General features: G+C 38.8%; 1 protein-coding gene across 4 annotated transcripts in view; it reads left to right on the top strand.

Annotated features, from left to right (window-relative positions):
* The window catches only part of LCOR (ligand dependent nuclear receptor corepressor), a 101255-nt gene that overhangs the window by 36227 nt on the left and 49789 nt on the right, over positions 1-15239 (top strand). For 3 of the 4 annotated variants that reach the window (XM_089509679.1, XM_089509674.1, XM_089509680.1), the window contains 3 exons: positions 278-357; positions 8862-8994; positions 14426-14713. In XM_089509679.1, the coding sequence (XP_089365805.1) occupies positions 278-357; positions 8862-8994; positions 14426-14713 (501 nt within the window). Of the gene's footprint in view, positions 1-277; positions 358-8861; positions 8995-14425; positions 14714-15239 lie in introns of those variants that run through there. The other variant, XM_089509676.1, reaches the window with a different exon arrangement.

The following is a 15239-nucleotide window of genomic DNA, read 5'->3' as shown; positions in this document are numbered from 1 at the left end:
CAGGCAGTGCTCACAGTTAGTTTCATATTGGCTAAAATTACTAATGAGCGTAACTGGCAGTGGTTTTGGTGTTGCTTAGGAAAATCTGCTTTGTGTGTAGGCGAAGATTACACTTTTGTAATATTGTGGAAATTAAAAGCGTGACAAAATTCAAACTTGCATTTTTCAAATTGCTGCAACTGTTTTATAAAACTAGTAGTGAATTAGGAATGAGGTTTAGCCATACGCAGGTTGTGATCTTTATAGGTGTAAAGTAATTTGTTCTTCTTATTCACAGACTTTGAGCCTGAAGGTGTGTCTGATTGGTCTTTTGATGAAAATTGTCTTTTCTGCTGTTTGAGAAGAGAAAAAGTGAAGGTAACAGTACAAAATGTTATTTTCCAAGGGTTTTAATTTGGTTTTATTTTTGATGAATGGGAAATAGGTATGGAAAGAAGGATCTGTTTAATCATGGTAAAAGGACACTGGACAAAATAAAAGAAGTTGGCTGGGTGGTAACAGTTTATTATTTTGATTTTTAGAGGAAGTGATAAGGGAGTTAAATTCTTTATTGGATGTGGAGGCAAATGGCACTCAATGCGTTCACTGGATGGCACTTGAGTGCCTTTAGTGGCTTATCAGCATGATGTTCACAGTATAGGAGATACACAGTCCTAGTATGCAACTCTATGTCTGTGACAGCCATAGAGTGCTTTTTCTTATGTCGACACTTTATGGAGTTCCCTTTTTGCACTGCAACAGTTATTTTACCCTATCTGGTATGAGCTTGCTTCACTGGTAAAAGATAAATATATTATCTGGTTGTTTTCTGTTTTTGGTTCATGCAGTAGTGGCTGGGAACCACTTGCAATGACACCTGCCAGTTACCCTGACAACTCTAAGATTTGGTTGAAGTGATAAAGTCACAATGTGTTATGGATTGTAACAGTATTAGTTCTGTTCATTTTTAGACATTATGGACTGTACTCCAAAATTCTTCACTTTATCTTTAAATAATCCTTGCACCTTTTGTCACTAAAGTCATTATATACTTTAATAGCATTCACTTTCAAGCATCTATTGGAGTTGCATTGCTGTTCTGTGGTGCTTGAGCTGTACATGGTAAACATCACCAATGCTTTCCTTTTTTGCTCATTGTTAGAATGGAAAAAGGAGAATAGATTGTGGTTTATGATAGTCACATGGTACTTTCTGGTGCCAGTGTTTCAAATTTTAACTGTAGGTCAATATAGTACTACACTTGGTAGTCTTCTGTCATTAAATTAAACTCGTAACAAATTATTAGACTTATTTTCATTCAGAGTCCATATAGATTTTGATATGACCCCTGGCTAGGTTGAGGGTAAAATTTAGGGCATATAACAAAGGATCTCAAGGATGAAGCTAAGGAAAAAAATGCCAAAGAACTTACAAAATTCCAACAGGCATAATTGTTTGTGCTCACCCAAAAGGCTTGATGGATAAGAGAGTGGGGGGGGGGGAGGAGTTATTGCTTCCAGATCAGAGTATACTCTTGCCTTTCACCAGGGTATGGTTCCTTTTTAAAATAAGAGTTAATGCTGGCCACGTGATCATGGAGTAGTCAATGCTGGCTCTTTGGCTTAATAGTGGAGATGAGGACCACCTCCTGTGGTCAGACATGACTTAACAACCTTGTCAACGGGGAATACCTTTACATTGACTTGTGGATAGTCAGCTCAGGTGTTTTTTGTTCTATTTTTTGACTAAAATTTCTTGACTTATATATGAGCGTATGCAGTAAATAGTAGGAGCTTCATAGCGAGGTTTGCATTCTAAGATGAGCACAAAAACATTGCTGGTAAGCGTGTGATTTATGGCTTATTTAAAAAAAAACTTTCCCCGATTCCTTCAGTGTTGCGCTGTCATGCTTACTTACACTGTTGTTCAGACACAACATGTTAAAATGTGCAACATAAGCTTGGCCATATCATGTTACCTATATTGATTTCCCAGCAGAGAAGGAGCCGAGCCTCCTTAACATTGGGTAGCTCCGCCTCTTAGGCTCCTGATAGGCAGGGAGAGAAAAACAAAGGCCAGGGCCTGGCCTCTCCTAAAGGGGACATATTAGAACTGTTTAACCTCTGTCTTCTTCCTGCCTTGCTCCTGGTAGGACGATTCTGAAATTATGTATTAGATTCAGAAGCATCATGACTGCATTGATAAAGCTGTTGGCATCTTCATATCGTTATGCCTAGATTCATACAGGAACAAGCAGGTTTCTTACCTGGTCGTTCAACATTGGATCAGGGACTCATCTTAAAACATGGGGCTGAGAAATATATGGCCTCATAGACAGATGAATTAAATGTAGCTTTTATTGACTTCAAATCAGTCAGTTAACAGAGTCAGTTGAGTCAGTTAACAGAGACCTATTATGGAGAAAGTTGCAGGAGCTATCTGTAGATAAAATACGGTTAATACACATTTAGGGCTTGTATGCTCATACGAGCTTTAGAGTAAAATAAAACAACAAAGGCCACCTCACTAAGACTATTCATACTCATAGAGGTGTTAAGCAGATTTGCATCTTAGGCCCCCAGTTATTTAATCTGCCCATCAATTCTTTGATTGGTTTCTTAAAAGGAAAGTCTTTCCATTCGCCTCAATTGGCCCATCACCCCAAATCTATTCTGCTATACGCAGATGATGCTGTTCTATTATATTACACTGAAATTGGCCTGAGAAGACTACTGAGACAATTAGCTATATACTACCATAATGAAACCCTAATGTTAAATTATAATAAAACCAAGGTATTAGTTTTCTCAAAGAAAAATACTAGTTACAATTGACAAATAAATGATGTAACAATCAAACAAGTAAATAGCTTTAAATATCTAGGACTAGTGATTCAGTAGTGATTCAGACAAAACTCCAGGCAGAACAGGCAATTCAAAAGTGCGTATAGAAATATGATAGGTCTGTGGAATTTTTTCTACATCAGAGGAGGACAATATATATATACCTGCTGCCATACAAGTTTTTGAATCCAAAGTCATCTCAGTTTTACTGTATGGAGCCCAATTCTGTACTTATAATAAGTTTGATAAGTTTGCATTATTACAGACAAAATTTCTGAGAAATATATTTTCAGTGCCATGTTGTGCTTTAAATGTAGCAATGTGCCTTGAAGTGGGCCTGATCACCATCAAAGCACAACCTTGGGTTCTGATAATTAACGTCTGGCTTAAATTTTTGTTTATTCCACACAGGTTGGCTCCACTGGTCTTATCAGACAATTACTCCTCCTCCTGGAAATTGATGATAAACAGCATCTTTTGTATGTGTGGATTTTCTCAGATAACCCTAGTACAAATGGGCTATGAAAAGGCCAAATCAGTCTTTCAACAGCGTATCTGGGATATAGAATTACAGAACCATAAGGGTAAAATTAGGAATATCCCAGTTTTAGGAAGTTTGGAAATGATTTTGGTAGTCCAACCTATTTGACTAAGATAACAGCATCCAAACTTAGGGTAGTCTTCACTGCAGCCCGTTTTAACATCCTCTCTTCAGCTGTTTTGGAAGGAAAATATAAGAAGCTCCCTTATGAGAATCAGACATGTTCTGATTCTTCAGTTGAATCACTTGTGCACATCATATTGTACTTCCCATTCTATCAAAGTGTGTGCTCCTCTTTAATCTACCCAATTTTACAAAAATTATCAGGAAGACCAACTGATCATTACTTGACATTACTGCTTGGGGATGAAGACACTCAAATAACTGAGATCATGGCTCAATTCTATGAAGCTGTCATTGCTACACCCAGGACCAGACTTATTGTTAAATGTTGAAAGTGGGATGCTAGAACATAGGTCCCTGCATCCTGATGTGTGAGGTACTGCCTGTCTATATGAACATTTGGATTTTAGGAAATTTTACTTAAGTGCATTGGCATATTTGTATTTTTTCTTCTTCTGGTTAGTACTAATATATTTTTGAGATACTTTGGTTAAACACCGTAAACAAAATTGATTGATTGAATCACTCTTATGACATAGCTGAAAACTGGGCATATAGTTGACCTGTGAGGAAGTGTGTGGCATACACATTCTGATCCACAGATGTCAAAACTTATCAAAAGTTGCTGCTTCTGCATGTACAGCACCTTCCTCTCATTTCCTCATACAAGTGATCACAGTAATCATATCAGCTGTTCTTATAGACCTTTGGTTGCATTTTTATGTTTTAGCTAATGTCTTGCATTTAAGGTGACCGGGGGATGGACTTGACAAACTCTATGATTCTATGCTATCTGAGAAAGTATTGCTTTGTATTGTTTTTAACATTTTATAAGTGCCTTTTACTACTGAATATTGGGAGTAGATTCACTTATTTGAATCATACTGGTAGACCCATTGAATCAATGGGATTTACATAAGTGTTGATTCAACAATTGATTCATAGGCTTTAATCTAGTTGGTACTGCTGGTAGGATTCATGCAAATATGACTTAGACTGTTCTAAGATAATTGGTCTGTCTTTAATTTTCTACTATAAACCAATATTCCCCCCCCCCTTTATCTCCTGTGTGAAAATTGTACAGCTATAGTGTATACCATTTATAAAATAATTTCTGAATCCCCTTCCAGCCTAAAATAAAATAAATGAAATTAAATGGCCTCCAAAAAGAGTTAGAATTTAAAACTTCCAAAATGCATAAAAAAATTATCTCATTTTAGTGTGTTTGTATATTAATGTTTTTAATTTTTCTTTTTTGGTTTAATCTCTTTTTAGGACTCGATTGTGTTTTTATGTTGGAGAGAGGGTTGGGGATTTGGGAATTTTTAATGCATTTCTCTTTTAATTGTATATTTTTTTTACTGCTGTAATCCGCTTGGATTCCCTGAGATTAAGCAGGTGGTTGTTGTTGTTGTTGTTGTTGTTGTTGTTATTATTATTATTATTATTATATGATGCTTTTTCCCCTTCTTTTACCAGCTTCTTATTTTCTTTTGATTTCCATTATGGTGGCCAAACTTACAGATCAATGTTTTTTAACATGCTGGGGATAGCAGCTGAGGCAGGGGTATCTGCTTTCCCCATTTTTCCCTCTTGTCCTATTAATGCATAGTCAGCAAGGAATTGTGAAATTATGTGCTGTTTACCTTGCCAGTTGGTTTGGCTAGAGTAGAATCCTGCTTTTTTCCAGAATTTTCTTTATTGTATTGATTCCTGAAGATGCATTTTTGCAACCGCACAGTTCCTCACAGTTTTTCCAGCCCTCCTTCCTCACAGTGCTGCTGCCGAAAGCCTTCCAGCTAGATAAAGGACGAGGAAGAAGGCAAGGTGGGTGGGTGAAAAAAATACTTTGTAAAAAGGAATTTATTTGTCAGGTGCCTTGTTAGCTGAGGTATGCCTGTAGTTATGTTTCATTGTTTAGTTTAGGTTTTTAATGTATTGTACACTGGCCAAACAACTGTGGTTATTGGGCAGTTATCTAAGGTTATCTATGCCTACCTAGGATCTCTTTTTAAAAAGGCATATGGTGTTTTGCTCTGGGCATCTTCCCTCATTTTTTTCTATTTCTTTCTATACATGGCTCTCATGCCTCATGCTACTAATTCCAATAGTAACACAGATGAAGCACACATTCAGTTATAGATATTTGTAACTATGAAGTCCCAGGGAAAGACCCCATCAAAATGTGGTAGAATGCTAGCAAGTGGATTATTGTATATACTCATGTATAAGTCTAGAAATTTTCATCAAAAATTGACCCAAAAACATGGGTCGACTTATCCATGAGTCAATATAAGTCCTGTACTTTAACTCGTGTGTGTGTGTGTGTGTGTATATAATCACCTCCTTTTTCTGAGTAGAGAGGCAAAATGCAAGTGCTCTGTCCATCCTGGGAGCACCTAAAAAGAAGCACCAATCATCTCTACTCTCACATGCATCCAGCTTTTATACAATATTTTATATGATATTTTAAAAATAACATTGTGCATGAAACGAAGTTTGTACAGTATACACTGAACCATCAGAAAGCAAAGGTGCCACTATCTCAGCAGTTACGCCTGCCAGAATTTTGTAAGTTTTGGGCATGATTTTCCCTTGCTTCATCTTTTACATCCTTTGCTACATGGCCCTAAGTTTTACCCTCAACTTATCCATGGGTCATACCAAAATCCATAATTTTGGCCCCAAAACCTGCCCTCAACTTATACATGAGGTCGACTTATAGTCGAGTATATATGGTAGCCGACAGTGGAGTAATGGTTTAGTAGTTTCATTGTGGATGGGGTGTGGTGATATAGGTCCCCAATCATTTTTTTTTCTTTAGCACCATGTCTAGTGTATCTCAGTTTCATCCCCCAGCTCAACTAATTGGACTGCTTGGTAGAAGCTGATGCTCATTTTATTCAGGGGGGCCTTTTAGTATGTTTTCCTAACCCACTTAATTTGCCTTGCTGGTAGTGTTAAAAGTGAGGAACCTGGCTGGTAGGGATTTACTGATCTTTGGGAAGATGGAGTATTGGAGTGATACTCTTAGTGCCTTAGTTTACTGTCCACTTGTGAGGACCATCATGACTGTGATTGGTATGGATGTGTGTGTGTGTGAGAGAGAGCAGAGTGACATGTTAAATCCCCAGAAGAACAGAAACTTAAAGTGGCTCACCTGTTTATTTGACAGTTGATAAAGCTGCTGTTTAGTTGCTTTAACTCGCAATGGTGTGATACTATGTTGGAAACCATCTTTCCTTTAATGAACACTGTATGTATATTTGAAGGTAGAAAAATGCATGATAATAATTATACCAAGTATTTGTATCTCGAGATCCAGGGTAATGTGGTGGTTTGAGCATTGGAGTATGCCTCTGGAGACCAGGATTTGAATCCCCACTTGGCCACAGAAACACACTGGGTGACCTTGGCCACCTCATCCTTTCTCAGACTCACAGGAAAGCAAGACTTCTTCTGAATTACTTGCCAGGAAAACCTCTTGATAGGTTTGCCTTGGTCTCGCCATAGGTCAGAAACAATGTGAAAGAATGCAACCACAACAGATTTGCATCTTAAGTAAATGGAATGTATCTATGTTCATTGGGGGGGAATGATTGGTCAATGCATGTTGCCGCTTCCATCTGTATATCTTTTCGCTGATCTATATACTCTCAGTTTTTCTCTATGAACAATTTATGTTCTCTTTCGTTGGGGCAGCAAAACCTTTTGGTGAAAATAATGTTAACATTGATAAGAAATATATGCATCTTTCCAAAGTCACATGTTGTAACATGTGACTTTGGAAAGGTGCATATATTTTTTATCAATGGCGGGATACAGACCGCCCAAAAAGGTGGTCTCCCGCTACCCTGGTTTGCCACACGAGTGGGCCGCAGCGGACAAACCACGCGGCTCCCTCGCGCAGCAAAAAGAACCCGCAAAAAGCGGGTTCTTTCTGCGGTGCGGTTGTGACACCACAAGGCGCCAATGGTGCACTTGTAGCGTCACAAGGGCGCCGAGACGTGCGGATGCTAGGCGTCCGTCACATCAAAATGGCAGCGCCTGTATGTACAGGGCACCGCCATTCTTCAAACACAAGTCTTTTCTCGTTTAGAAGATGCTTTATTCTCTTTACGTGATCATAATCACTTCTTTTTTGCATCTTGTTTAGATACTTTGTAGACAATCTTTGTAGGTAGTCATTTTGTCAGTACTGGTTAACATACGGTGCCACTAGAAAAGATAGTTAGACATTTGGCATGAGTTGCCTGTTGGTAATATATAGTTTTTAAAAATTTATTTTGGATGTAGTGCAGCTATCTTGCTCCAATTTATATACTGTTCTGAATTGGATGAAGATTGGCCAATCAGGTTTAATGGAGTTGAAAGGAATTCTGTGTTGAACATGGCCATACTACTTTAAAGGATCAGATTTACTGCATGAATATACCTCTTAAATCCAGTCTTGCTCCTCAAAATGTGGGCAACAGCTGTAATCAAGATTAATTTCTGTCAGTCGCATGTAGGATGTAGGGAGCTTGCAACCATTCCATGTGTTTGCAGTTATACAGACAGATTGGTGTAGTCTGTTTGACATGGGGCTTTGGTCAATTCATATGTAAATAGTTGAAAGAACATTAACCCATTAAGTCCAGTTGTGTGCCTAACTGTATTTTCTGCTGGTCACAAGTCACATTTGAATCTGGACCATTCTGAATTTGACTTCAGTATTTTTAAGCAATTTCCTTGTGCTTACATTCTCTTGTAGGTTGTGGCTATTGTATGAATTTTGGGGATGGGTGAAAAAGGAATGAAGGAGTGAAGGCTGAAGTAGAGGGGAGGGGAAAGTTAGGATTTTTCAGGGCTGCATGTGTAAAGCTTATCAGTAAAAATAGTGGTGGTGGTAGCAGTACCATATGTTTTCCACCCTTTCTTAAACATTTTTTTCCAATGCAATCTGGTTTGGTAGGGAACTGCTGCACTCTGTTATCAGGCAGTATACTATGTTTTCTTAGTGCCTCAATTGAAATGACACTACACTAGTTTTCCTGATCAATTAACATGAAAACTTTCCACACTTGGCTTCATGAGTAGCATATTTTATTGGTTGTATTACTTTCAAGTCAGAGAAGGTATTTTCCCTATTATATTTGTATCCTAACATTTTGGTTCTGTTATATTCAGCATTCAGAAATTGAGCATATCTACCAGTGAGTTCAGCAGAACATCATCTTGAGTATAAAATATTTAGCTATGCCTGGCTTGTATACTGACATGTATTATTTTGTCTCAGAATAGTGCTATTCCTGAACAGTTTTAGTAAAGCCGGGAAGGAGAAGAAGAAAAGCTTTGTGTTTTTGTGTTTATGTTTTTGTTAATTCTTTCTCTAGGAACACTTAGTCAGTCTGGATGAGCCAGCTTTGGAAATTGGGCACCAAGCTCTGCTTAGACAAGAGCAAGCAAAGATCATTCGGTTTGAGAGGCAGGCGGAAGAATTCCTCCATGCAGTCTTTTATCGAAAAGGTTGGTGATGATGGAAGAATAAACTAGTTACACTAATGCCAGTCTTTCTGATATTTTATTAGAGATAGCAGTGTATTGTTTCCATAAAATACCTGGGTTTAAGCCCTACAAGTACTTTATAAGGTATAGTGGTTCTCTCTTTTATCTGTCTGAATAACCAAGGGGTCATGCAGATTGGTAGCTTGGAGCAGCCTCTGGCCACTCCAGCACTGGTCAGCCCCTCATTAGTGCAGGACCACAGTAACCACACGGGTCTGGTCCTGATCTGCTGCTGCCATAGTCTTCAACCCAGTTGCCAGCAGGAGCAATTTTTTGCCACTCCTTTTTGTGCTGGCTCTTCCGGGTTTGACTACTCTTGGCGTGCTTCCTATATTGCTTCTGACTGCTTTCAGGACATGCGTCTTGTGCATGCCCTGCCCCTGAAAAGGCCAGAAGCCACTTTTTCCTGCCCATCTGTTTTTGGGCCCAGGACATTCAGGCTTTTATTAGGTTGCCACTCCAGTGTATTACAAAATATCTACTTTAAAAGGCTTGTTTGAATCTCATATTTAAACTAAAAGCTCACAAGTTCCCAGGTTCCCTAACCCCAATAATCAATGTATATAAAGCCAAGATTACACCTATGCTTTTATATGCGGCAGAAGTTTGGGGTCTAAATTCCATCTCAACAGTAGAACTAGCACAGTCTCAACATCTGAGAAGTATATTGAGTGTAGATAAAAGGACATCTGTGGCTGCTGTTAGAGCTGAATTAGAAATCTATTCAATCCAAAACTCAAAGTGTTTTAACTACTGAGGTAAAATCAATGAAATGGAGCCAGATAGATTACCAAGACTATAGCCCGTTACAGACCGCCGAGAAGCGGGGGTCTGCCGCCGCCGGCGGTTGCAGCGTCCGGGAACCGCAGCAGCCAAACGGCGCAGTTCCTGGACGCTGCAGAGAAGGAGGCACGACGTGCGGATGCAGAGCGTCCGCTACGTCAAGATGGCGGCGGCCGTGTGGAACAGCTGCCGCCATTTGTTACGGTCTCAGTCCATGGTAGACACCCCTTTCTAACCCTAGCACGGACTTAGCCCGTCCTAGGGTGCCCGTGTGTAACAGGCCTAAGTCTCTTAGAACAGTCACAATCCAATCTTCAGTCCTCTTGGTTTATGCAAATAACAAACTTTATGAAGAGCTGTGGTTTTCCTGATTCCTGCACAGTTAATGACCAAACAAAAAAGAGTGTGAGACAGAGAATCTTGGATATTGAAGCCCAAAAAGATGTTGGCTCTGTACAGACAGGCGCCATGGGGCACCGTCGTTACGCGCGAGGGGCGGCGCTTCCAGATGTGCCTCGCACGTCACGAGGGCATCAAAATGGTCGCCGCCTTTTTGACTTGACGGACCTAAGTGTCTGCATGTCGCGACACCATTATGATGCTGCGAGTGCGCCATTGGTGCACTGTGGCATCATAATCGCGCCGCAATAAGAAGCTGCTTTTTGCGGGTTCTTATTGCTGCGCGAGGGAGCCATGCGGTTTGTCCGCTGTGGCTCCCTTGTGCAGCAAAACAAGGTGCCAGCAGACCACCCTTTTTGGGCAGTCTGTACCCCGCCGTTGCTTCCCTTAGCAATGTAGGTAATTTAAAATGGCTGAGCCAATTTAAACGCTCTTTTCAAAAAGCAAATTATCTAAAAATACAAATGCCAAAATACCTGAGGGAGGCATTTACTAGAGCTAGATTTGACCAGCTTGACACTATGGTAAGATATGGAAGATTTCAATGGTACATGATTCCTTACAATGAGTGAATCTGTATCTGTGGAGACCGAGAAATTGAGGATTTAGCTCATATTTTATTCAAGTACAATCTGTACCAACAGGAAAGAGATCAGTATCTTGGTCCCTATATCAAAAGAACAATGTTTTGGGATACCCATGTCAGAATCTCTTGCTTCATGAGTGGCCAAGATTCAAAAATATCTATTTTCACAGCTCGATTTTTATGTAAAGCTATACAGTCGAGAATTAGATATGTGGGGTCAATTGCAGAGGTGATGTAGAATTCTGATGTGTAATGTTTCATGTTCATAGAATCATAGAATCATAGAATCGTAGAGTTGGAAGAGACCACTAGGGCCATCCAGTCCAACCCCATTCTGCCATGCAGGAAATCACAATCAAAGCATCCCTGACAGATGGCCATCCAGCCTCTGTTTAAAGACCTCCAAGGAAGGAGACTATCACCTTCCGAGGAAGTGCATTCCACTGCCGAACAGCCCTTACTGTCAGGAAGTTCCTCCTAATGTTCAGGTGGAATCTCTTTTCCTGTAGCTTGCATCCATTGTTCCGGGTCCTGTTCTCTTGAGCAGCAGAAAACAAGCTTGCTCCCTCCTCAATATGACATCCTTTCAAATATTTAAACAGGGCTATCATATCACCTCTTAACCTTCTTTTCTCCAGGCTAAACATCCCCAGCTCCCTAAGTCGTTCCTCATAGGGCATGGTTTCCAGACCCTTCACCATTTTTGTCGCCCTCCTTTGGACACGCTCCAGTTTCTCAATGTCCTTTTTGAATTGTGGCGCCCAGAACTGGACACAATATTCTAGGTGGGGCCTGACCAAAGCAGAATACAGTGGCACTATTACTTCTCTTGATCTAGACACTATACTTCTATTGATGCAGCCTAAAATAGCATTTATTACTTTAGTTTTAGTTTTATTACTTTATGTATTATCATCTTAATGCTGTAATACATTCTTTTTTATTTTATTTACCCATTTTTGTGCCTTGAACCTGTGGTATGGAATTTTATGATCAGTTTTTATAACTATGTCTCATTTGTAGGTACTGTACTTCTAATGTATTTATAGTATTTTATATTTATATGACATATAAGTACAGTACTCTATACATTTCAGATTCTGTGTTATTACATTTTAGCTCTTTTCATATTTGCTATAGAATTTCTATAGGATTTTGTAGTATGTTTGACTTGTTTTAGTATTATTTTGTGTTATTTTGAAATGGCCTAAGGGCTAATCAACAAACATACTTTAAAAGTATATTGTAGAAGTATAGACTCTAGAAAGGTACGTATGTTAAAAGGCCATCTGCTTCAGCCCCCCATTTAAAAAATATTCCGTACATTTAGCCTTTCATTCTTTTCATACAAAGGCTGTTGAATCAAAACTGCCCTGAGTACTTTGCATCTTCCCTGAGGGCAAGGGTAGAAGTTCTGTAATTATATTGCCATTGCTTTATATTCTTGATGTGGTTGTCATAAGCTTTTCACTATCAAATTCCTACCAAAAATTGTAAATACAGGCTAACTAGTGGCAAACATTGAATATTCTATATACTTAGTTCCAGTAAAATCCTGTGGAGTCTAACAGTAATTGTAGAGAGAAATTAAATATTTACATAATTCATGTTAGCAATAGTGTAAAAATATATCTAAATACTAAATCTAATACTAACATTAGGATGCTAGAAGCCGTCATATGTTCCACCTTTATGTATGGGTGTGAAAGTTGGACAGTGAAGACAGCTAATAGGAAGAAAATCAACTCATTTGAGATGTGGACCTGAGCAGCGCTCCTGAGGATAGGGTAACTTGGAGCTCTCTCATTCATCAGGTTGCCATGGGTTGAAGTTGACTCAAATTGTAGCTACGGCTTTCAATGTTGTTCTTCAGAAGGAGTAATAGTATGATGGAGGGGTGTCACTTTTCAGAATGCAGTAGTGATTTCCTCTGTGTTGTTGCTGTGTACTTTTCAAATAATTTCTGACTGAATTTCCCCTTCAGAGAATGTTTGCCCTTTCTTTCCTCTGAGGCTGAGAAAGTTGTGACCTGCCCAAGGTCACCCAGTGGGCTTTTGTGGCAGAGTGGGGATTCAAACTCTGCTCTCCAAGTTTTCTAGTCTATCAGTCAAACCATTATACCATTCTGGCCTCTGCACAAATCAGTAAAACATAAGAGATGAGAAAAACAGACTATGTATGGGTGCAGTTGATCAAAAATTACATTTATAAACCATATTTTATTCTGTTTTTGAATCCTGCATCCCTAGGACTAAATCCAGTGTTTGCCCAGCCTAGAATAAACCCCATTGAAATCATTGCAATGTGAGTTGTGACTAAGATATCGCTTTAATGTCCGTGGGTCTGATATAACTAGGATTACATTGGTTTTTTTAGCTCCCAATTTAATTAACATTTCTGCAATTTATCTAATTGCTGATAATTCCTATAAATAAAAAATGTACCTGCTTATTTGGAGGTACTACACATTTTGGATACTGAAGCACTTAATTGCACTGTCTAGCCATTGCAAAAGATCCTACTTTTTCAGTAGGTGAGAATGAAGTATGTATAAAAGGATTACCTTGTAATTCATGACTAAGGGGATGTACAAACAGCCCTGAAAGGGCGGTCTGCATCTGCCCGTTTTTTCCCCACACGGAGGCCGCACCAACCAAATGGCGTGGCCTCCAGAACACATAAAAAGAACCCACTTCCAGCGGGTTCTTTCTAGGATGTACCTTGCATGCTGTTAAATGAATTCTGGTTAAAATAAGGTTTGAATGGTAGATCTCCAAGCCCATTTTACAGTAGTTTCAATAATCAAACTGGAATTATTAGTGTAGACCTAAAATTCCATTGGCTTTAAGGTCTCATCGTCTTCTTTTGTCCAAGTAATAGAAAGTGAACAGGTAAGCTTATATCCAAAACAAGGTACTAGATATTTAATTTATCTCATCACTGTTCCATTATAGAAGAATTTTTTCTTGTAAGACTATATTATGGGTTGTGTATCCCTTAACCAGAGTTCTGAAACCCAAAATACTCTAAAATTCAAAATTGACCACATGGGAGGCTGAGAAAATGACAGCTTTGCTTTCCAATGTTTCAGTGTACATAAACTTTGTTTCATGCACAGTATTATTAAAAATGTGTGTATAAAATTAGCTTTGGGGGTATGTATATAAAGTGTACATGAAACATACCTGAATTTCATGTTAGAGTTGGGTCCCATCTCCATGATATTTTATTATGTATATGAAAATATTCCAAAATGCAATAAAATAAAATATGAAATTCAAACATTTCTTGTCCCAAGCATTTCAGATAAGAGGAAACTCAACCTGTACATCCTTTTAAAATTGTCTGGGTTAGAATCCAGATAATGTGATGCTGAGAAACTGATGCATACAGAACATGAAGGCTCTCTCAAATTTTGGTTAAGAGGCAGCCAATTCTATAACTTGTTTCAGATATCTTAACTTCAGTCCAAAGCACCCTGATGTTGTATCTGTGTTAGCTTGAAGTCCTGAAAACACAGTTTAAAAATGTAACTAAGTGAAAAATTTGAGTATATGCTCTTACATGCTTTGTTTTAACATTTGTTCGGCATATAACTTTCTTCTTAAATGTTCTGCCATTTAGACAGTCCTCGGGTCTCCGACCCTGACATTCCCCTAGTGGCCCGCGAGATCATGCAGCGGATGATCCGGCAATTTGCTGCAGAATATACCTCAAAAACTAGTTCTACTCAGGATTCCAGCTCGCCCAATAGCACAAAGAACCAAAGCCTGCTGAAAGCATCTCCGGTTGCCTCATCCCCTGCGGGTGCGACGGCTCAGAACCCTGTGCTCAGCAAACTTCTCATGGCTGACCAGGACTCGCCCTTGGACCTCACTGTCAGAAAATCTCAGTTGGATCCTAGCGAACAAGGTATGCATGCTATGCTTCTGTCCAGTGCTTATTTAATCCATTTGAAATATATTAATCACTAAGGAATAATTGACTAACAGAATGGAAATAAGGTCAGAATTAATTAGGACTACCTAAAGAGAATGAAGAAAAACTTCACCAAAGATATCTGCAGAAGCACAAAACTCTGTTTTTTGGGTTTGTTTGTGTGTGTATGGTTTTTTTCTTGTTACTTGTGTTCCAAATTAACTCTGGAACAGCTGGAAAGGAAACATACTTTGGGGGAAAATTTGTACTAAATTAATGGGTTTGATAGTGAATATTGTCTCTAGTCATATTTGATAATATTTTGGAAATGTGCTGGTTAGTAGAATGCCTGTAATTAAAAACTGAAAGTTTTACATTATTACAGCTAATTTAGTAAGTGCAACTGTGTTTACTTCAAATTTAGCCCTGAATTTCTGTGTTAACTTTATTTTATTTTCTTAGTTCTATGAACTCTCTTATATAGGCCTGTAAAGTATAAATTGCCATCTGGAACAAGGCT

Source organism: Sceloporus occidentalis, unplaced genomic scaffold (assembly GCF_023333645.1).
Source record: "Sceloporus occidentalis isolate IW3139 unplaced genomic scaffold, rSceOcc1.0.p SCAF_2, whole genome shotgun sequence".
Taxonomy (NCBI): domain Eukaryota; kingdom Metazoa; phylum Chordata; class Lepidosauria; order Squamata; family Phrynosomatidae; genus Sceloporus; species Sceloporus occidentalis.
Note: the sequence above shows the minus strand (reverse complement) of the source record. Positions and strands in the feature narration are given on the sequence as shown.